This window comes from Phasianus colchicus, chromosome 2 (genome assembly GCF_987193195.1).
Source record: "Phasianus colchicus chromosome 2, bPhaCol1.hap1.1, whole genome shotgun sequence".
Lineage (NCBI taxonomy): Eukaryota > Metazoa > Chordata > Aves > Galliformes > Phasianidae > Phasianus > Phasianus colchicus.
In genome coordinates this window covers 43,926,112-43,948,140 of record NC_143437.1, presented here as the reverse complement: position 1 = coordinate 43,948,140, position 22,029 = coordinate 43,926,112, and the positions used below count along the sequence as shown (strand labels likewise).

Below are 22,029 nucleotides of genomic sequence, written 5' to 3'. Positions count from 1 at the left end.
AGGTCCTTGAAAGCATCCAAAGGAGGCACCAAAGTTGATAATAGGGCTGGTAGGCATGTCCTGTGAGGAGAGTTTTTGACAGAGAAGGTTTAGACTGGTTGTTAGGAGGAATTCCTCTACCATGGGGGTGGTCAAAGAATGGAACAGGCTTCCTTCCTAGAGAGATGGTTGATGCTTGATGCCCATCAGTGTTCAGGAGGCATTTGGACAATGCCCTTAGTAATAGGCTTTAAATTTTCATTAGTTCTGAAGTGGTTGGGCATAGGGTCCCTGACAACTGAAATATTCTCTATATAAAATCTGGCTAAAGTATTTCTCCCCTTACATGGGGAGTATATTATGAAGCTGTGATTTCCATCTGTCTGTGTCATTAAAGGTGATAAGAAAACTCAACAAACTAAAGATGCATAGTTTTTCTTACCTTTCATTTCTAGTGACTGTTAGTCTTTTAGATTCCTATTTTACTTCATATTTTTTACCTTGAAATTTTTTCAAAATAACTACATTTTTTTTTTTGTCAGAGAATTTTCTGAGTTTCATACATAAATGCATATGTATAGATAAACTTTGCATATACATGTCACATTTTTGATTAAACAATAATTGGAATATTAAGAAGGTCAGATTGCTTTATGTACAAGTGTTCTTAGCAGTGCTTTCTGGAAGGATCTTAGAATTGCAAAGATTTTTATTTGCAGTAAAAGTAAAGTAACCAGTAAGTGCTTCCCTTTTCAAGCTATTTAAAGTATGCTGTATTGCCAGTGTTTAGTTTTGAAATCTAGATTCTGATTATACAAAAATAAAGCTTGTTATACAAACATCTGTAGTTTAATGCTGACTGATGATTTATACTCATCAAGCTTCTCTTCATTATGCTATTTTGACATCAGATTGCATAAAATTCTAATGGTTGGGAAAGTGATCAGGATTTTCCAACTACTATTCAATAGGAAATGTGTTCCGTTAAACAGTGCAGAAAATACTTGAGCATGCAGTATAGAACTAATGAGATTTTCTTTAATATTTTGCTTATAGGCTAAGATTTTAATATAGGAATGTTCTGGACTCTCTTATCAGAAGAAATGTAGGTGTGCATGATGTAGAAGATTGGAGCTAACTATTTTAAATAGCTTAAGTCATGTTGGACTGGGCCATAAATAACACACTTTTAAGTTAAACTTAGGACTGGCAAACTGTCCTGGAAAGTGAAAGATGAGATGTTACTGGAAAGTGACGTTGCTTGGATTGTAGCAATTAGTGAGAAGTTTTTAAGTCTTTGTCAAGTTTGTTTTTCTTGTGTATTGTTGGAAATAACGTTTTCTACTATTTTTTTCTCATATCTTACTAAGTATTTTCAAAACTTTCTTTGTTTTCAAACATACTGTATTAGTAAGGCTAACAAAATATATTTCTTCTTGCTTTAAAAATGAAATTTCCATATGCAGAATTCAGAAACCATTGTTGGAGTTCATGGTGGTTTTGCCACTCCTTTCTCAGGGCAGATTTATACCACTGAACATACAAGGAATCTTGCAGTAATACTAGCAGCTGTTTTGATTCTGAGATCCAGATCTCTTGGTATCAAAATGCTTGTATGATATCAGATGCCAGATTTCGGATGATTCATGAAGGAAAGTCAACTTTCCACATTTTCGTGTTTGCTACAAATTCTGGACAGTGATTGCAAAGGGATGCAGTTTTGTCTTTCCTCTTTGTACAAAGGATATTTTTTGCCTCTGATAGCTGAAACTTGCTCAAGATCAAATGATACATGCCCATAGAGAATAAGTGAGTATAGGCTATAGTTTCTGATCCTGGAGGTGGGGACTGTCATAAGTATCAAAATACCATGTGCTATGATGTGCAGCAGTGATGTTTTCACATCAGCAGAACATCCTTCTAAATATGCAAACTAGTCAGTATGTTTCAGTTGTTACAAATGTCCTGGTAATTTCTATATAGACCCTTGGAAGATGAAAAGACAACAGTGGTTGCACTTATTCTTCTTTATCACTAATCAGATGAATGTCCAATCCCTTTTTTATATTTCCTTTTTAATTTCTTTAAAACATTGAATCTCTTCTTCTCAAGAATAACTTCCATGTTTAAGTTAAAAATGGCATTTCTTGCCACAACGTAGCTCAGCTGCTTTTTGTTTCTGAAGTTTGTTGGCAGTCACAGAAATTTGTTTTGTTGTTTTTTGTTTTCAGAAATAGAAATGTAATACTATTGATCTGTTACATTGTTTTGACTTTCTAATTCTAAAGAACTATTTCATTGTAAGATCTGTGAAGATTTCCTAGACTGTTTTTGAAAAAACATCAGTGGCTCTAATTGTGTTCTAGAATAAAGTTAGGAACGGCTAGCCAGCTAGCTTCAGTTTCTGGAGGTTACATGGGAGAGTTTTCTTCTATGGATAATTCTGTAAAGACATCAACTTGCAGAAGGTTTAAGTATGGGGGACAGAGAACACACACACAAAAAACCTCCCAGAATAGTTTAAATGTAGTGTTAACTGATTCAGACTTTTGAGCATTATCACTACAAAATGTTTTTGCAATGATGGTTCCATGGAGAATTTTTCCTAGAAATGACTTCTTGACCGTTACCTTACCATGAGATATGTAAAACTTCAGTGTGTTCCCCCAAAATGAATTAGAAAGCATTGCATGTAGTTGATTTCACCATTCATAAAATATTTATCGACACAGTGCCATTCTTTTCACATAGCTCTGATTTAATATCTAAATTTTCTTAAGCTTCTCACAGACATATTCCAGTTGTAATATATTTGATAACATACTTGACTGTAATATAGCCCAAGATATGTTGGATATATTACACTATATTTATTATGATTAATATTGAAATTACACATTCACAGCTAAACTGAATACTTTTTTTATGACAGGATGTAAAGTTCACTTTAGCGCGTCATTCCAAAATTGCAATGCTTGTTTAAAAAAGAAAATAAATGCGTACATACATACTGAGAACTCAGAAGGTAATCTAGCAGTTATAGTATGAAAATATTTCATTTCACTGCAACAATACTTTCTGATGGGAAAATGTCAAAACAATTTGAATTGTAGAAAAAAGAGTGTTCTTTGCCTATAGCGATAAATGGAGATCTCTTGAGCGGAAGCTGACAAAGCAATCTTTTCAGCTGCAGTATTTGAAGGAAATGCAATGCTAAGTATAAGAATTAAGCTTTGTCTTCACAATGCTCACTATATGGGTTTTATATGCATATTAGAGTTCTGAAGCCCTATTAAAGAGTGGTGCAAGGCAGTCAATCTTGAAAACAAATGCTAATATCTTGCACGTCAGTTTGGCCACCTCGATTAGAAGCCCATGGCAGCCCATGAAGTTCAAGTGGTACTTCATTCCTAACAACTGAAAAATTTCTTCATGTGAATAGATTCCTTTTGTATATACATAATTTTTAATGGAATTTCTAAAAAGGATTATATTATCTGCCATTCAAAACAAAAGCTATTCAGGTCAGGATCAACTGTGGAAAACATAAACTTACCAAAGGTGGTATTTTGCACCTTTTTTTTCTTTTTTTTTTTTTTCTCTGATCTGCTTTTTACCAATATCAATTAAATGCTTAGGTTAACAAACATGTAAGTCAGGTCAATGTTACACCAGTGCATCTTCTCATCTCACTAGCTGTTACAATGTTCTTTAATTTGTAATTTGGATCTTTAAATAGTCTGTTTAAGGATTCATGGGTTGGTGCCCACTGTAGTGCACTGCATTTGTGCCCTCCTCCTAGGTTTCTTTTGGAAGTTGCTAGGAACTTGTTCAGGGAGAATGTTCATCTTGTTTGATTTGTTTCATGGAGATATTCCTATGGGTTTACCTTTCCATTTGTGGTACCATGCCTTCCCATTCTTGTTCCTTTTCAAAACTAAAAAAAAATTGATTTCTACTTCTTCATAGTGCTAAGCAAAAAAACATTATGGGATGGCACTGTCTTTGTCCTTTTTGGAAGACAGCATTAGACAGAGCTTAAGCTTTTCTAGTACTGGCTCAGAGACAGTAAATGTTTATTCTGTTCAGAATTGAATTGCTGTTTGCATTCAATGGAAGTGGGAACAGCTGGAGCAGAAGAGTAGGGAGCAGTCATCAGTTTCCTTCTCACTTTCCTGATTAAAAGTGACAGAGGGAGGGAGAAAAAAAGTTCTCAGTACTTTGAAAGGACATGGGTGGCTTTATAAAAACTGAGATCTTGTGGTGACAGTGAGAGTGGACACTTATACATCCATGTAATGGTATAACACACAACACACAGCAGCATTTTATGTAATCTTACTATTATATCCAGTATGTGAGAGCAAGTCACAGAAGATAAATTCGTTTTGTTTGTGAGGTGACCAAATACCTTCAGTAGACCAACCGCTGCAGTTGGTGGCTGAATTGCCATCTTTGCCGTTCTGCTCTTTGTTTTTATTTCCTTCCTAATGTTTTGTTCTGCCAAACTTCCTTGCGTAGAGATGCTTTGTCTTTGCAGTGGTGGAGCCTCTCCAGTAAAAAGCTGTAAAGGGAACGTACATCCGTTCGTGTACACAGAGGTGTTGCTCCTGTTCTCTGCTCTGCACAGCCATTTTAATCTGAATGGGAAATCTGTCTGGGGACCAGAGTACAGTAATTAGCAGTCTCTTCAGAGTGTCAGAGCAGAATTACCATTGTAATGGTTTAGCTGGAGGATAAAAGGATTGAATTTGGGTCTGCCTTCCTGCCAAACTAAATGAGTTGCCATGGGAATTTTCAAATATAAGAGGCGTTTACTTAAAGCAATTTGGCGAGTTTGAATAAACTCATAAATTACGGGTTTTAGGGGAGAGATCCTTGCTTTCTCTGGCATAGGCTGAACAGCAAAGAAGACTGTTAGAAAGCTGCTTACATTCTTAATGAGTTGATCCATGCTCCTGTGCAGACTATCAGCTTATTAAGGCTAAACTGTTTCTGCTAAATGCAGTACAGTAAGCACATTTTCAGAGACTGAGTTTGCAACGAATCTCTGGAGTAAAAAAATAAAATCTGATTGCTCTAAATATAAATTGAATTTCCTTTCCTAGATTAGATCTATTCTCAAATAATGCTATTAAAAATGGTTCTCTGAATTGTTTCAATAAACATTAACCTGCTATTGATTTCAACTTTCCTCTGCATGTAATATTTATTACAACACTTGTCAAGTCTGCTTCTGGTAGGGGGGGGAGGGCAGTGAAGGTTTCCTTTGAAAACAAATAAGGTGCTGTGGGCCTTCAGACTGTTTTTTTTTCAGGTCACATGTAAATATTTTCCCAGCTCAGGCTTGCATTCTCTCTGAAGGGAGTTGGGCTTTGACCTGCTGACTTCCTTGTCAGCACCAATGCTATTGAAATGTGAGAAGATGGACTTTCTGCTTTCACAAATGCCTCAACGGATGAGCATCACTTATGCTTGCTTAACCTTCAGTTGTGCTCAAGAAGTCAGCTGTGCTAGTAAGAACTGATGACCAGTGTTGTGCACTATTTGTTTGGAAGCATGTGTTAATGTTCTTCTGACCACTGTGAAATTTGCTCACTCACTCACAGAAGGAGATAGGGAAGCTGATATGCGCTTGAATTCTTGGATATTCGATTTTAAAATTGATTTGGTAGGAGTTGTTATACTTGGAATAGCATTTTTCTCAAAAATAACTTACATTAGATTTATAGGCTAATGCTTAAATGTTTCCCTATGTAAGTATGTATCTCAAATTTTAACTCATCGATATTAAGATATTGTGGATGAACTAATTAAAAAGAGAGCAGTTATGTAGTAATTTAGGCTTTTGCTTTTACTACTTCAGCAGTAAAAGTATAACTCCTTCATAAGAATCTTACATCACTAGTAGGAATCCTGTAAATAGTAAATTTGTGCTGGTGATTCAGTAGATGAACAGCTGCTCTGTTCTAACAAATTCTTAAACTGTTACTAATGATGCAGCTGAAATTCTGTTTAGTAGCCTCAGGATAATGTTTCTATGAAACTTTAGAACTTTCTCCAAAGAAATTAGATGAAGACAAGAGCAGCATTTACTAGTACTGATACTCTGAATTTTAGCTGTTCAAGTTACGTTTAAGAGTATTGTTTTCCCATATTAAGTGTTCTAGACTCTATGTAGTTAAAAATGCTCACCACACTTTCTTAGATGATCTGCAGCAAAATCTAATGGTATGATTTAAGTGTTTGCGAAGTGTCTTTTCAGAATGAAACTATGAACTATGAATACTGTTTGTATTTTTAAAAAGTCAGTGCAGGAAATGCGGTACTACTGAGAACAGTGCAGACTACTGGATTGAACTCAGCATAATTTACATACGTGGCACAAATACCTTACAGCAGCTCTGCAAAACTCATTGGTGTTTGTATGTAGTCTTCAGAGTTCATAGTGTGATTTTTGTTGTGTTTCTGAATTTTGATTCCAAAGGCTTGCTGGTCTTTCTCGGTCCTTATCTTAGTTCAAGTCTTGTGCCTTCTTCCTTTTCATCCTCTCTGCTTGACTTACACAGCTAAGATGGACCTAAGTGACAGTGAGAGCACAGGAGCAGTTTAAAGCAGTGGTTTTGTTTGTTTGTTTCTTTTGCCAATTCAGGTATCAAGATAAGGATATCTGATATTTATTTATAACTGAAATCTGGGCTTCATTGTGTTACCTTAGTTTTGCTAAGATCTTGTATAATCTTAGCTCTTCCCTGGGTAGAAAGTGAGGAAAACATGGAATTGCTATCTAATGATTTGAGGTGGCTTTTTTTGTTGTTGTTTTGGGTTTTTTTAAGAAGGTTTTTCATAACCTGAAAATTACTCCTCATTTGCATTGGTAATATGTCTTCATTCATTCTAGAGAGGGATATGGAATTGGAATGAGGATAGATGGATATGCACCTACTCATCCTGTTAGAAATCAGATTTTTTTTTTTTTTTTTAAGCATATTCTGTCTTTTACCTTGAGCAGTGCAGAGAGAAACCTTTTGGCATTGTTATCCAATTGTATGATATATATAAAAGACTCTGTATAAGACTTAACTTACCTATTATGCTGTCTCAGGCACAACTGAGTTGGACTTACTGAGGAATGAATTTGTGATGCCAACTGTTAGTTAGAAGCAAAATCTTTCCGCTTTGCTGCTGAGCACAATTGCAGACTTCGACTACTTACTTTGTGGATGAGCGTAACAAAATAGCACTTGTCAGGCTTCTCTGTAACCTGATTTTATTTGCTAAATAATAGAGAAATAACCTGCAGAATTTTCTGCTGATTTTGGAGAGGTACATCGCTGTACTGAGTGTCTCACAAGAGCAGAACACACAGGTAATAGGCACCAAAAAATGGGAATACCACAGGGGGGAAGAAGCGGGAAGCTATGAAAAATTATATTTTCTAGGGTTCTTGCTACTGCTGGTCTGGAAATCCAGAGGATCAAAGAAATATGAGTTCCCCTAGACTAGTAGGGTAGCATCTGTTTGTTCTCAAGGCACAATCTTCTCTTTTCTGATAAAATCATTTAAATTATTTTTATTCATTTTTCATATAACTTTGCTTCTTCTCGGACATCGTCACATTGACTTCTGATCTTTAGATTCCCTAAGTTTGTATTTTTCTACATTTCTTTTCATGTAGTCACTCACTTCATGATAAGCTTTTTGGGAGTGGAAGCTATGTATGCATACTGGTACTGAACTCTGAATCAGACTATACATGTTGTTATGCAAACATTAATACTGCATGCAGAGACATGAAAATAAAATGCATTGTCCCAAGACATAAGTTCTTGGCTGAAGAAAATCAGTTCTCACTCATTATAGTTCTACAGAAGAATATAATACAGAAAGATGATATCAATATCAATAAATAATTTTTTTGGGGGGTGCGCAGCTTTCTAAGTGTTGGATATAGTATGTAGTTGGTGTGGATTTAAAGTTGTTGGCCTGCAATCTAAAAACTACTAGTTTAGTACGATTATGTTTTAGGAGAGATTGGAAATAGAGTTTTTTTCAGTGCTTTGTAGGAGAGCAAATATCAAAGCTCAAAGGTCTCTGCAAAACATGAATGTTAGTAAATATTTACAGTAGTAAGTAAATGGCTGAGATTGTAGCCTTTGCTTCAGAAAAGCAAATCTACAAATGGAGAAAGAATAATTCACATAGTTTAAGGTAGACAATAAGAGGAGCATAATTAGTACCAGTGGTCAAGGTAGCACTAGTAGTATTCTTCCACAGAAGACTGGCAGTAAGAAGAATGACTATAAATAAAGAGAAATGGGCAGAAATTAGTAAAATAAAACTAAAATTAAAAAGTATTGTATGAGTTGGATAGAGGAATAAGAAAAATGAGCTGAGATAATTTAATATGAAGATAAATCGGTTGTAAAGTGGTAAATTGCAGCTTCACCCTCAATTAGAAAAGACAATACCATGCTTCTAATTTGGAAATTAGTTTGCTGATCTTTAGAATTAAATACTAATTTCACATGGAGCCGTGTCAGTCAACAGCTTGTTACTAGGGAGGTTTCAACTCCCCTTTATCTGACAGAAAACCACTGAGGCCTAAAATAAACATTCTTTGCAAATTCACGTGTCGATATGGCTCAGGTGTGGGTATGATGTTTGATATGGGAGGGCAAAAGTGAGGAAAGAGAGTAGCATTGTGACCATTGCCAGTTAGTTGTATTGACTTGCAGTACGATGGAAGTGCTGAGATTTTTTGCCTTTTTTTTTGACAGCAGTATAAATCCTCTGCCTAATCATCCAGAAGTTGTAGGCTAGCAAAGAGCATTCCAATAGCATTTTTTTTTTTTTTTTTTTTTGCATTTTAGCATCATCTGCTGCGTTCTTTTGTTTTGTTTTTTTTTAAGTACGTGCTTCCACTCAAATAACTCTCTGTAAGTTTCCTCTCTGATTGATCCCCATTCCAGCCTCAGTTTTTAAAGGTCTCTGTTTACTGAACTCAGCCATGTGCAAATACACTGGAGCTTAGTTCTACACATTCTAGAAACAAAAGTCCCTTTTTGAATCATTTCACAATTGCCCTTGCTTTTCAGTCTTTTTGGATCTTTGCTGTCTGTATTTTCTTTGACTTAAGGAAAAGAACTTCTTCTCTTCCCACTGATGAAGAGAAAGTAAATATTCTAAATTGACTTTTAGAGTCAAAAAACTTGCAGCCCTTTTTAGGTGCGATTCCTAATTTTTAATTGTTCTTTTTCCTTTTTTTTTCCTTATTTTTTATCTCTGTAAATCATTTTTATGTGCATGAAAGTAATTTTTTTGTTGCAAAATACTGTGCATAAGTATATAATCCATTAAGTTAGAGTATGTGAATTTGGTATTATTTTGGAATATTCATGAGATTCTACAGTTCAGAGGATTAAGAGGAGCTCAGGTGATTTATCCTGTTGTAGAGAGTATATTTTAAGCCGCTTTTACTTACAGGTGTGTACCTTGTCTACTGGAATTTGAAATGATAATTCTATGATCTCTGAAAGACAGTTTCATTGTACTTAATTCAGGTATCTAAATGGAAAGAGATGCTTTCTCATAATGATTGGATTAGAATAATAAGTGCTCGGAGAACTGCAGTCTGAACAATATTGAAACAGATTTATGGGTAAAGAAGTGAAGAACAAGATTGAAATCTAGAAATGGGAAAATGAGAAGGATTCAAGAATCTTTCTGAAATGAAACTGAAAATTCAGTTTGGAATGATTGATGTGCAAGGCATTGGCAGCGGACATGTAGGAAAGAAGGAAGTTATTTGAAAAGCTTGGAGTTATTAGGATGGATTTCATTTTTTAATATTTCTCCACAAAGCTGATACAATATATATTTCACATTTAAAGTTAGTAGTAAAGCTACAGTAAAGCTCCCACATAGAAATATTGTAGGATTATCCTATTGCAAATGGTTCCCTAAGTATGACATGACAGCATTCATCCAGCTTGGCTTGGTTACTGCTGAGCGTTTCAGCCACGGTTCAGGTACTACTCGGCAGTTCAATAAGGAAAACTGTTAGATGAATTTTTAGTGTAACGCTTGATTCAGAGTCTGTAGCGAGCTGTTCAAATACAAAACTATAGAATATGCTAAGTTCAGCAACAAATGGAAGCACAGAAGTCTTGATTGTTGTTTATTTCTGTCCCAGTATAGATTGAACTCGCAGTGAAATTTGATCAAATTTTTAATACATGTCCTGCTAAATGGTTACTTTAGCATTGTGTCTGTGTTTCTGCTGAGGAGGCAGACTTTTAAAATAGTATATAGAGCAGCAGGGGAATGATGGGGAAATTAATTATTTAAGATAGGTCTGATATATAATTCTCTCATTCTAAGAAAATTAGACTTAAATTGTTGTTATATCATTTTGGTTCATTCAATATGATAAAGTGGATTCAAGTTAGCTCCTTCTTTTAATATATTTTGACATTTCACATTTTTAGAAAGTTAGACTCCTTGGCTTGCACTTGTGTCTGTATGCAGTACTTTGTATTTAGTATCTTCAGTGTGTTTTGTGCAGAAAAACCTTCTTCAACTTCAACTTAGGGAAGAAGACAAGTGGTATTTACAATGACTGTCTTCAGCCCAAATATGCAACAGGGAACAGGGCGCATGGCCTCCTCTGGAGTAACTTTCTAGAGGACTGTCTCTCTTAAGTGCAGAGAACTAGTTGCAGTATATACAGCTTGCAGAGTGCTTGGGTAAGAGACTAAGGTGATCTTGAAGAATTTTAAAAAATGAAAGATTAGCAAAGAGCAACTAGCGGGATAAAAATGCAGTGATGTTGAATTTAAACAAGTCAGGGCTGCAATCAATACGTGTTATTCCAGCGTCAAGCTCCAGGATTTATTTTTTTTTCCAAGAATGAATAATAAATAATTGAAATAAGACTTCCAAATGCTTGAATTAATCTAAATGAAGTATGCTGGAAATATATATGCACTTTTCTTAACAGAAGTAGTAAAATGATTATTACATCTATGGAACAATCACAGGAAAATGAAGTATATTGCATGATTTTAAATGATTTACTTAGAATACACTAATGTTTTGTAATTGAAGCTGTTAAGAGTTGATGTCCATGATTAATGAAATCATTTAAAAATTAAAATATGCTCCACGTATATTTTTCTGTAATATGTATGTTTCAGAACTTGGCTAAATGTATGAAACTTTGCCTTTTGATGCTTTTAAAATGCTACACTTGCATATAGCTACTATGAAAATAATGATACAAACTGACGGTAGAAACTTTAATGCCTTCCCTTGACCTCCTCATGAGCAGGTTTTCAGGACTATCTGGGCTCCAAGCTGGCTCTGGCAGTTTGTCACAAATGGGAGTTGTGGTAGCTGGTGCTCCTGGGATAGCCACAGGTTGCAGCTCTGCTGGGACACAGCAGTGTTGTCCTTCAGTCACACGGTGTGCAGTGGGGTAATGCTTTTGGGAAGAAGCTTGCATCAAAGGCCCTTTGTTGATAGTCTTGGCTAGGCAGCACTGCGTTCTCGCTGCTGTCTCTGGAAAATAATCATTGGGTAGTCTTGAAAAGCTGAAAAGAAAGCTCAATAAATAGCAAAGAAAGCCTTCTCCCTAGCAACACACTGCCTTGGAGCAGCTTGAGCCTTCAAATGGAAGGTCATATGATTGACATATTTGTCCGCTAAAGAGAGTGCACACAATTCTTTTTTTCACAACTCTGTATTTTTAAGCTGTGTGAAAGCAGGTTTTAGCCAGCCGCAAGCGAGGGGAGCCCAGCCAGTTGGAATAGTCCTGTTGGCTTGCCGTGGGCCTCGTCTGCTCTGAGGGTGCAAGGAAAGTAGGACAGGCGTCTGCGGTGTTTATGGAAGAATTAACTTCGATTTTTAAAGAGTGACATATATATTAGAGTAGCAGTCAAATGCATGTAAGACACACATGCCCTATTACAGTCAGTAGATCTGTGGCTTGCATCTCTGCTTGTAAGCAGCTGAAAGTAATTGTGAACTTTTAGTACTCATTCACATTTTAGCAGCTGTTGAGAATTACTTAAAGCATATACTCAGTGCATCTGTCCCTAAGTTGCTTCTTCAGTTGATCTAGAAATTTAAGTCTCAGGTATGTTGTGTTTTTGTACATCTTAGGTTTAAACATATGTATCTTTATATCTCAGTATTACATATTTATCTGGTAGTTTTATTCAAATTCATTTGTCCTATTTATACGTTTCAGTCATTTGTCATTAGACTACTCCACCACACAGAGAGAAGAAAAAGTGTCAGTAAAACCATGCCATTGCTCAATCTGTTCTTTTGGAAATAAAACAGTTATGTAAAATACTACCAAAGGAGGGGCAGGTGAAATGCAGAAACAGATACATATATTTTTTATATTGGTTACCTCATCACATTTCCCTGTCATGATTCTTGCTGAATGTGTGAGTGATAGTTAATGAAGCTGCTGAAGGACTTCTGTTCCCTAAATCTTGGAATTGGATAAGCCAAACATTTGTGATTTTATTCTCTATTCTAACGTATGAGTTTATTTTGATTGGTCAGTATTATCTTTCATTTCAAGCTGAAAATAAAAATATCTTAAAAGTCAGTACCACAGCCTGAATTTCTGCGTGACATCAATTGCAACCCTGAATCCTGTGTTTAATGGAACACTTGAAGAATGTACCCTTATTTGCAGCAAGTCTTTCCAGTGTTCTCTCACCAGCAGTTATTCTTCTTTTGTTGTTTTAAACAGAGAACTTGTCACATTCTTTCTAGATTACTAAATTTGATCTAAAATAAGATGTCACTCTCTTACATTTTTATTATTATTATTTTTATGTGGAAACAGATTAAAAACATAAAGGACACATTTTACATATGAAAATATGGGGTCATATTTCAATACCAGTTTGAGAATGAAAGGCTTTGTTTATCTGCTAAAACATTAGCATAGCTGAAAACAGAATTAACTGGCACTGGAGTCAGCAACAAAATGCTGGTTTTGAAATAGTGGGTTCTTCTGGGGGGTGGAGGATATGATGTCTGAGTCCAGTGTCTTTGCTGGACCTAAGAGAAATTTAGAGCTGTTTACATTGTATAAACTCAAATAGAAAAGTCCTGAGATACCAAAATAAATTATAGGTCAGGCTAGACCTATGTTCAAATATTTTAATAACATTCCCATTTTTATTTTTCTAACAACTGTCTCTTACCTGTACCTGTTAGAGGAACTGCCTTTATTTTACGTAGTTGTGAAGCATAAATTAGAGAAATTATTTTTTATAATATATTGAACGTACAAAATGGGTTAAAACATTTGTCCCAGTATAAGTGGAATGCGTCAACGCAATCTCATGGTGTTTTGACATGGTTCACTCTGTTACAAAAGCTAGAGACGGAATAAAGATCTGCATAATATGGGCTATGTTTAATTTCTGTTCTGATTCCTGTATGTTTGTGTTAAGATGTTGCTGGTAGAGCCTTACATGGGAAGTGTATACTGCAGGCTTGCCTGGTAGCATCCCATTCAGTGTGTGTATAGTTTAGCTCCTTTTTTTTTTTTTTTTTCAGAATTAAACTAACCACTGGGGAAGAAGTCTGAGTGTCTAGCACTCCAAAATTAGAAACACCAAAAATAGTGTTCAGCTCTGAAAGTTTAACTGGGTTTTCACATTGCTAAAAATAGATCTAATGCTATAGATCACATTATTGATAATTATTTCATCTGAACGTTAATACATATATTAATAAATACATCCTAATGTATTCCAGAATAGTTATGTATTTTTCAAAACATTGTAGAGGGAACTGTATAAATGTTATTTTCTTTTAATATTTGAGATGGGCTAAGATGTGTACATATGTCATGAAAGGCATTTCGTTCGCTGTTCCTGTCCTGTGCAGTGTGTGGAGCTTCATGTCATTAACACTTGGATGGTTAGGATATGAGGAAAAGACAGATGATAATTTAAAAAAAAAAAAAGTGCTAAACAAAAAGCAAATTCTGGAAGTAATTACTGTTGAGTGTCCAATATAATCAATCCAAGGGTTGTTATTTCCTTGAAAGCCCAAAAGCCTGTAAGTTAAATATCAGCCCTTTATGACTGTTCTCAGTAATTGTTTGGGACAGGCATAAAAGTCCATTAAGGTCAAACAGAATGCTTCAGGCGATATTTTTTTCAGTATATTAACAACTAGTACCTAGAAGGTATATGGTGAAACAGCCCCTAGGTTCCACTGGTACTGTATTTCAGTTTGCCTTATAAAATGTGCTTCATGCTGATTTTTCTGTACCTTATCTGTATTTTCCTTTTGCAGAAATGGAAGGTGGGGGAGGGGGGTGCATAAGGACATTCAAATATTACTGGTAAGCCAAGTATCATGATTAAACATGGATGTGTCAGATAAGGTGATGGAAAGTGTAAAAAGATATGCTGCCTTTTCCCCCTAGTATATCTTTAACATTATGACCAATGAATTTGTCAAGTGAAACAGCACAGTCTTCTTTGCATATCATTTGAACTGAGAGCTTGCTTTGAAGAAGATAAGCAGGCTATGTTGCCCAGAAGAAATAATGATGCTAATTTATCTTTGCCTGTCTTCACAGACATAGCAGTGTGCATCAGTGTTGAAAAGGAAGTAAAGAAATAACTGAGCTACAATATGCTGCCTATTCAGTGCCATAGTGTCATTAATGGCATACAGTGTTCTAAGAAATATGGCTGGTTTTAAAGGAGTGATTTCTTTTACTTTGTCTGAAAAGTATTTGAGGAAGCTTCATCTAATACAAGAAGAGCTGCTGAGTGATGCCAGAAAACAATTATTGGGCAAATTCTCCTTAGTACCAACAAAGTTATGTTATATCTGCTCCATCACCATCAGAAATATACAGTCAAGAATGAGGAAGTTTAAATGATGTATGTTTACCAACAGCTTCTAACTATCAATATTTATGTTCCAGGCATGGGAAACTTAGGAATCTTTGTCAGGTTTCTTGAGGGGAAGAGATGATAGGATGTTTATTCCTTAACTCTAGGTAACAGAGTAGCTTGCCAGAAGTAAGAGCCTTTACAAAAGTGACATCTTAGAGTAGGTAACTGATGAGTAGTTTATGCTGTCAGATTCAGATTATTTTAAAAAGCTCTTTTCTTTCTGTTTTATTTCTGGTTACTTGTCATCTTGACTACGATTGCATTACCATAGATACTTTGGTGTTTCAACAACTTAGATGTTAAAAAAAATAAAATAAAAAAACCAACTCTTTCCAAATATAGAGTAAATTTTAAGCATGTGTACTTTTGCTTCAACTTTTCCAATGTATTTTCATGTGATCTTTTATAATATAATATATATTTTAGAATATATTGACGCCTGAAATCTGCTTTTTGTTTTAAATACGTGTATGTCTAGGAATTTGTAGTATATTGTTTGTGAGGTTTTTTGTTTATCAGTTATGAATGGAAGGTTTTTGTCCCTGAATGGAGACATTCATGTGTAAAGACTGTTTGACTGGCGCATGGTATGTTTGGAATACTTACTGATCTACAAGTGAATTGCAGTGGAACATTTCTCTTTGTCAGCTAGATAAAAGCATTCCACAGCGTGTTGAGTCAAAGTGAGTGTCAGAGCGCTGGCGATGAAGCTGCAGCTGCTAGTCTGCTCTAGCAGTTGAGGACATGGGAAGGCAGGGTGACAGAGCCCTGTGGGGCAGCAGTGCCTGCGGGCTGAGAAAAATAAGAGCAGTAACAGTAAACTATTTCAGTGGTGCTATTATGTTTTATCAAAATTCAGATTAAATGAATAAATTGCAAGTGCTTTGTATGTGACAACTGCCAATGACTTTTCTATTTGAGGAAGGAATTTTCAGTGTAATTGTTTCGTGTGCAGTAAAATTATTTAATGCGTTGACTGTGTACTTAAAAATACATTGTGCACATAGTTGGCAGAACTCTCAACCTGAAGCAATGTGGAGAAAAGCATAGAGACTTGGACAAAAGGTATTAGCTGGAAGAGGTGTCTGCTCTGTCTTTGAGGATATCTGCTTACCTGAAGGTGGTGCGGAGAAGGCTGTCTGGCTGGCAGTCATGCCAGTACATGCAGTTGCTGAGGCACTTGAACGGTGAATGCTGCTCTTGCCTTGCTGGGGCTGCTTGGTTTTTCTTGTCATCAGCCTGGTGGGAAAGACTCACTGCAGTTAACTGAGGAAGACTAAGACAGATTTTTGGTCTTTGTATTTGCACATGATTTATGCATCGCTTTTCTTCACCACCACTTCCTCTTCCTACTTGCTGCTCCTTGTCTGATCCTGAAAGGATGGCACTGATGGACCTGATAAAGGACTGCTGCTTTAAAGCCAGTGCTGGCTACACCTTTCCTAGGGTTGAGCTCAGTTCAGTTCATGAGAAACCAGCTGAAGTGCAGGAATGTGTGACGGCATGCAAAAACACCATCCAACATTCATGACATTTGTAAGCCGATGACAGTCACTAACATCACCTAAATAAGCATACTTCTGTGGCTACGAATGCTGGAAAAAAAAAAGTCATATTTTCCAGAGTAATTACTGTAAGGGGAAAGTGTGTGAGCTGTTTCTATAGAAAGGCTCAAAGCTTTCCCTGCCATTATTAGTAGAGAGAATCAGAATACGTTTTGAGACTTAACTGGTAAGAACTGTGAGGCTCAAGGAGCTCTATCAGGATAAAGTATGTCTGCTATCATATCACTGAGCGGATTGTTTGGCTGGTGAATTAATGCAGCTGCAGTCACCTAAGGGGCTTTGTGTGGCTCAGTGTGGTCCAGCAGCAGTAACACAGCGCAGTGTGGGTACTGACTTGGCTCAGCTGTATGCCGCTCGTTCATCTCTGCTCAGTAGTATCCATTGCTACTCGATTCTTATTTTCTTTCCTTTTCTTTTACGAAAGTGCCCTTCTATCTACTGTGAGTTATTACAGGCTTCTCATCCCATTATTCCACTTTCCTCAGAGCTGCCAGTATGCAGAAGCTGTTGGTGTGCCCTTCACTTCTGAGGACAATGTTGTTGTCTCCCCAAGTCCTTCATTGGAATAGTGCAGTGAATGCACTTGTCTTTGGAATCTGTGTGCTTGTCTGCCTTCCATCCTGATACTTTATCTGCCTACCTATCTAGTGTGTCTACCTTTTGTGTATGAATGAAAAATTTAAAAGTATTGTATTCCTAAGTATGCACTGTATGCATATGAGAGCCTGAGGACTTTAAGTGCCTGGAATACAGCGATTTCAGAAATGTTAGTTAATCAAAAGAATTTCTCCAAGGATCTCAAGATATCTGAGGTTCAGCAGGGTTGAAGTAAAGCTTGTACACTGAAAATGCAATGAAGTGATTAAAAACATAAGGAGGTAGTAGATTGCTCTATCTGAACTCCCTGTTTTGTGACACGAAACAAGCTCACAGTAATCGTTGTTACATAACAATGTTCCACAGTTTTCTCTTAAACAACTAGCGTTACCCAGTATAGGAGATGGAATTATGGTTTTAGGTAGGCATCAATACAGTGAGCCTTGTGTATTCTATTTTGTGTTCTTTGCTGTGGGCCTCGGGTCAGTTTCAGATGCAGCAATGGCCTCCATCTTCCTCCTCGGTGAGGTGATACTCCCATTTTGCATTCCCAGAAAGGAGCTTAGTCAAGATAGCTTTTGATGTTATATTGGTATATCTTCCTAGGAACAGTTAAAAACCAAACAGTAATTTTAACTAACAACAGTAAAAAAATTAATAATTCTCCATCAGTTTTAGGTGAGCATTACAGATACAGCAGTGCTGACAGACTTGGTGCAGGTGACACTAGGAACTGTTAGTAGTGTTTTAAACCTTGTGACCACCAGTCCTCCTCTGATAAGGATTAGAAAACCAATTGACTGTGGTCACTGCTCTGTGGTCTCCTTCAGATCTTTTTACTGCTAGCACAAGTAGAGCTGAGCTACTGTGAGGAGGGCAGCAACCACACACCCTTGTCTGCACATAGTTGGCTTTGTCAGGATTTATTGCATCTCCCCGGTATTTGTATTCAGTGAGCAGCTGTGAGTACTTAGATTTAAAGAATTAGGTTTCAAGATACCATTTAAGATTGGTTTTTTCTTTTTTTTTTCGTAATCTGCATGTTATATTGCACAGGAGAAATACAAGGAAGCACTGAAGATTTAAGAAGATGAGAGGTTTGAGTCAATCACTTGAGCTTCAACTTAGTAATGCAAATCTGGCTTTAAGTGACCTTATTGATGTTTGCTCAAAGTAGCTTCCTCTTGGTACAAATGACTAAGCTTTGTTGTAGCTATTGTACAGGAAACGTACTGTCCCTTTAGAGATTGCCTTTGTATCCCTGATGCAACCTCTCTTTGCTTTAACAGAGAGTGCCTGCAGAAATGCCTGCAGCTAGGATAGATTGCTTCGGTGTGCCTCATTTGATCATCTGTCAGCAACGAAGAGAGGATAGGTCAGAGAAAAACACGGGCCTGTTTCTCTATCCCGCCTCTTGGAAATGGGAGTTTTTGACTATTGGTGAATTTTGTCACATAGAGATCTTTAAACCAGAGACTGAAGGACATGAAAGGGTCCTGCCCACTTCTGTGGCTAGCAGCTGGAAGAGAGGCGGCAGGCGGCTGCCACAAGCTTGGGTGCAAGGGGCTGCAGCCCTGGCAGGGCAGGAGCGCACCCCGTCCTGAGGTGAGGGCTTTGTGTAATGCACAGCGCCACCTTCTGGGCGCCTGGCGCGATGCCCTCCCGTCACTATTGGAGTTGGGGGGGGGGGTCGTTTGTTTTCCTTGTTTTTTTTTATTCTTTGCGGAATAGGTGAAACAAAATGCCTAAAGCTAAAAAGCCTGTTAATATCTGCCAGTGCAAGTCCTCATCTTCTACCTGTGAGGTATCACTGATACTATCCTTAAAAAATGTTTTAAATTTTGCTTGGGAGCCTGTTTAAAGAATACAAGTTTTATCAGCTGCTGAGTGGTACTCCAGAGAATTAAATCCGCAGAATAAAAATGAAGGTTTCAGTCTGTTTTGTATGCTAAAGACTGCTCTTAGTTTTGTAAACGTACTTGGTAATCCAAGTAACTGCCACATCTTTTCTCATAGAAAGCATAGTGATCTATAGGAATATTGAAGATCCAAAGTAAATGGATCTGGGTTTTATTACTTTTAAGTTGCTATAACTGCTTCTTTTGGAGTTCTTGGAAGGAAAAAAAAATGTTTTCTGTCTTCAAGTTTTTATCCTATAAATAGCTACATTTGGTAAATGTTCACCGTGGTCTAAAATCTGGGATAATAGAGTTACTAAAATTATCCTATGAAATGGAATGAAAGATTCAGCATTTACTGAGACTCATTAATAGTGTCAGATCAATCACCTGAACTCTTATTTGGAGGAAGTATGCAATTTTACATACATAGCAGTATGGGAGATACAGCTGACTCTGAGAAGGCTTTTCTGGTTACTTGCCTTCAGTTAATAAACCCAAGCAAAAAAAGCAACCAAACAAACAAACAATAGCAAAGAATAACCATTAAGGGTGGTGGAGAAAAGGGGAATGAATATGTTAAAAATCATAATTGCTAAAATAAATTTGAAAAATGAAGCTGTATCCAGAATAACCAGAATTGATAGATTCAATCTCTAGGTAGAACAATAGATTTGGAATTGTTTTATTGTATGACAGTTGACTACATAGTATAGGTAATTTACCAGCAGTGATGCAATGGAGTAAAAATATCTTTAAAAATAAATTAAAAATAGAAATTCTTTACATGTCAATTGTAAGCCTGTTCTGAGGATTTCGCATTAAGCATACTATAATCAGTACATTTTGTATTCCAGAGAGTCTGATTCTAATGACTGTGTAATCTGAGGTTTCTGGATAGCACAGTGCTTAACTGTACAATTAATTTGTAGTTAAAATGCTAATTGAATGTGTATTTACTTTTTCAGTATAAGCATTAGTTCGGTCTGTCATACAGTATTTAATATATAAATACAATAGTGTCTAACTCTTCCACTATATTCTGCGTGCATAGCAACAACATAAATTGTTAATGTGTTTAATCTTTGTGTTCAGGTAAATCCTCAGTATTACAGCTGGGACTTCAGTTTTTGACGTCCGAAAGTGATTTAGTCTTGACTCATCTACTGTGTTGATTTTAAGTTGTTGATCTGAGAAAAAATAAAGAAAAATAAAAATCGGATGTTAGCTTCCATTGGGGACAGGGGATCCTTGAGCAGCACTCACACTAAGTAGTTTATTTTGTTCAATACATTTTTTTTTCCCCCTTGTAATTAAATAAGTTACTTCTCCATGTTTGGGAAGTTAAGTTTGTATAACAATCTTTTCCTTTAAATTTGTCTGAATTTTTTTTTCCATATACTTTGGATCCACTGAACATGGTTATTCTTGTCAATTCCTAACTGGTATGAGATGTTTCAGTGCTGCAGTTTTATAGTGGAGTTATTTAATAGTATAGTTCTTAGATTATTGGTGATGATTGCTGTTCTTTGTGGCTTTTAATTCTGCTTTCCATAATCATCTGTGCTCTTCAAAGGCCTAATTAAAACCACCTGTTGGAGTTGTAGTTTAAGACAGGCGAACAACTGGCTCTGGAATCTGACCGCCTTTCAAAGTAGATAGCACAGTATTATCCAGGCTGTCATTACCTTTGAAAATCAATGTGGGGGACATGTAAGCTGCCCCTTTTCCCCCCCTGAGTGAGACTTTCAACAATGGTAGAGAATATGAGAAGCAAGGTGGTATCTCAGCATTGAAGTAGATACTGATGACCATCTCATGGATTTCGTATGCCATGATCTTCTTTTGTGGTTGATAGAATGTAGTCTGAACAAATGGTAGTATTTCAGGAAAAACAAATCTGAAAATGTCTAGTCTTCCAGTAGTAAATGGTACTAATTATAGCGTTTTTGTTGTTGTTGTTAGTATCTGAAAAAGTGAGTGGCTTTTCTGGAGGGTTGGTGGGTTTTGTTGTTGTTGTTTTTTACTAAATACTACATAATATTTATGGAAATTGCAGGGTACCGTAGAGAGTAGATAACTTGAGATATATTGAAACCGAACTTAGGAATAATGTGTACTGTATAGATAATAGATATATCCTCATCAGAGAATGTCTGTGTTTCAAAATTCTGACTTCCTTCTTACAGCAGTTGTTGATGTTTGGAAAGTTGCTCAAATAATTATTTAAAAATTTTTTTTTTTACTGAAACAGTCAGTCAGTATCGCCTATGTAGGTACATATTAAAATAAAGTTACGAAAAAAAAATGTGGTGTCTATTCTTCTTCTTATCTGCTAAATAGGACTTTTCAAAGATAGTTCAGGAGTATATAAACTGTCATAATAAAGATTCAGAAAAGAATTGAATTTAACCTTAATTTTTATAATTTTGGCACGAGTCTTTTGCAAAACTCTCTAAGATAGATATCAGTATTAGTTAATGGTAGACAATAGGCAACTTGGACTTAATTTTAATGAAAAGTTATCAAAACTTACTGTTTTTTAGATATTTTCCTTGGTTAAAACTTGAAGGCATTTTATTCTAGCTCTCTTAGACCTTATGCACTAGCGAATTAATAACCTAAACTTTCTTCCTATCTTTTCACATGCAGGCAGAAGGAGAAGACAGCCTTAAAAAGATGCAGCTGATGGAGCTTGCAATTCTGAATGGCACCTACAGAGATGCCAACATCAAATCACGTAAGCATGTTATAATCTTGAGGGTCAGTGCCACACTAGTGTTTTTGTAGGGTTTGATTCCTAAGCCTGCTTTCTGGAAAATGGACTCACTGGGTTGGAGAATGGAAAGCATTGTTAAATAAATAAATAAACCAGAACAGTAGGTGGCCTTTGCAGGGGGTCTCCTGGAGATAAGTTTCAGCAGGTTTGGGGTGTTTTTTGTTGTTGCTATTTGCTTTGTATTTGTTTGATTTGTGTTTTTTCTTTCTCATTTAAAAAACAAAGTTTGAGTTGAAATATATACAGGCATATAATTCAAA

General features: G+C 36.2%; 1 protein-coding gene across 7 annotated transcripts in view; it reads left to right on the top strand.

Annotated features, from left to right (window-relative positions):
* The window catches only part of QKI (QKI, KH domain containing RNA binding), a 136,272-nt gene that overhangs the window by 101,442 nt on the left and 12,801 nt on the right, over positions 1–22,029 (top strand). For all 7 annotated transcript variants that reach the window (XM_031612753.2, XM_031612758.2, XM_031612797.2 and 4 more), the window contains one exon: positions 21,643–21,730. In XM_031612753.2, coding sequence (XP_031468613.1) covers positions 21,643–21,730 — 88 coding nt within the window. The remainder of the gene's footprint in view (positions 1–21,642; positions 21,731–22,029) is intronic.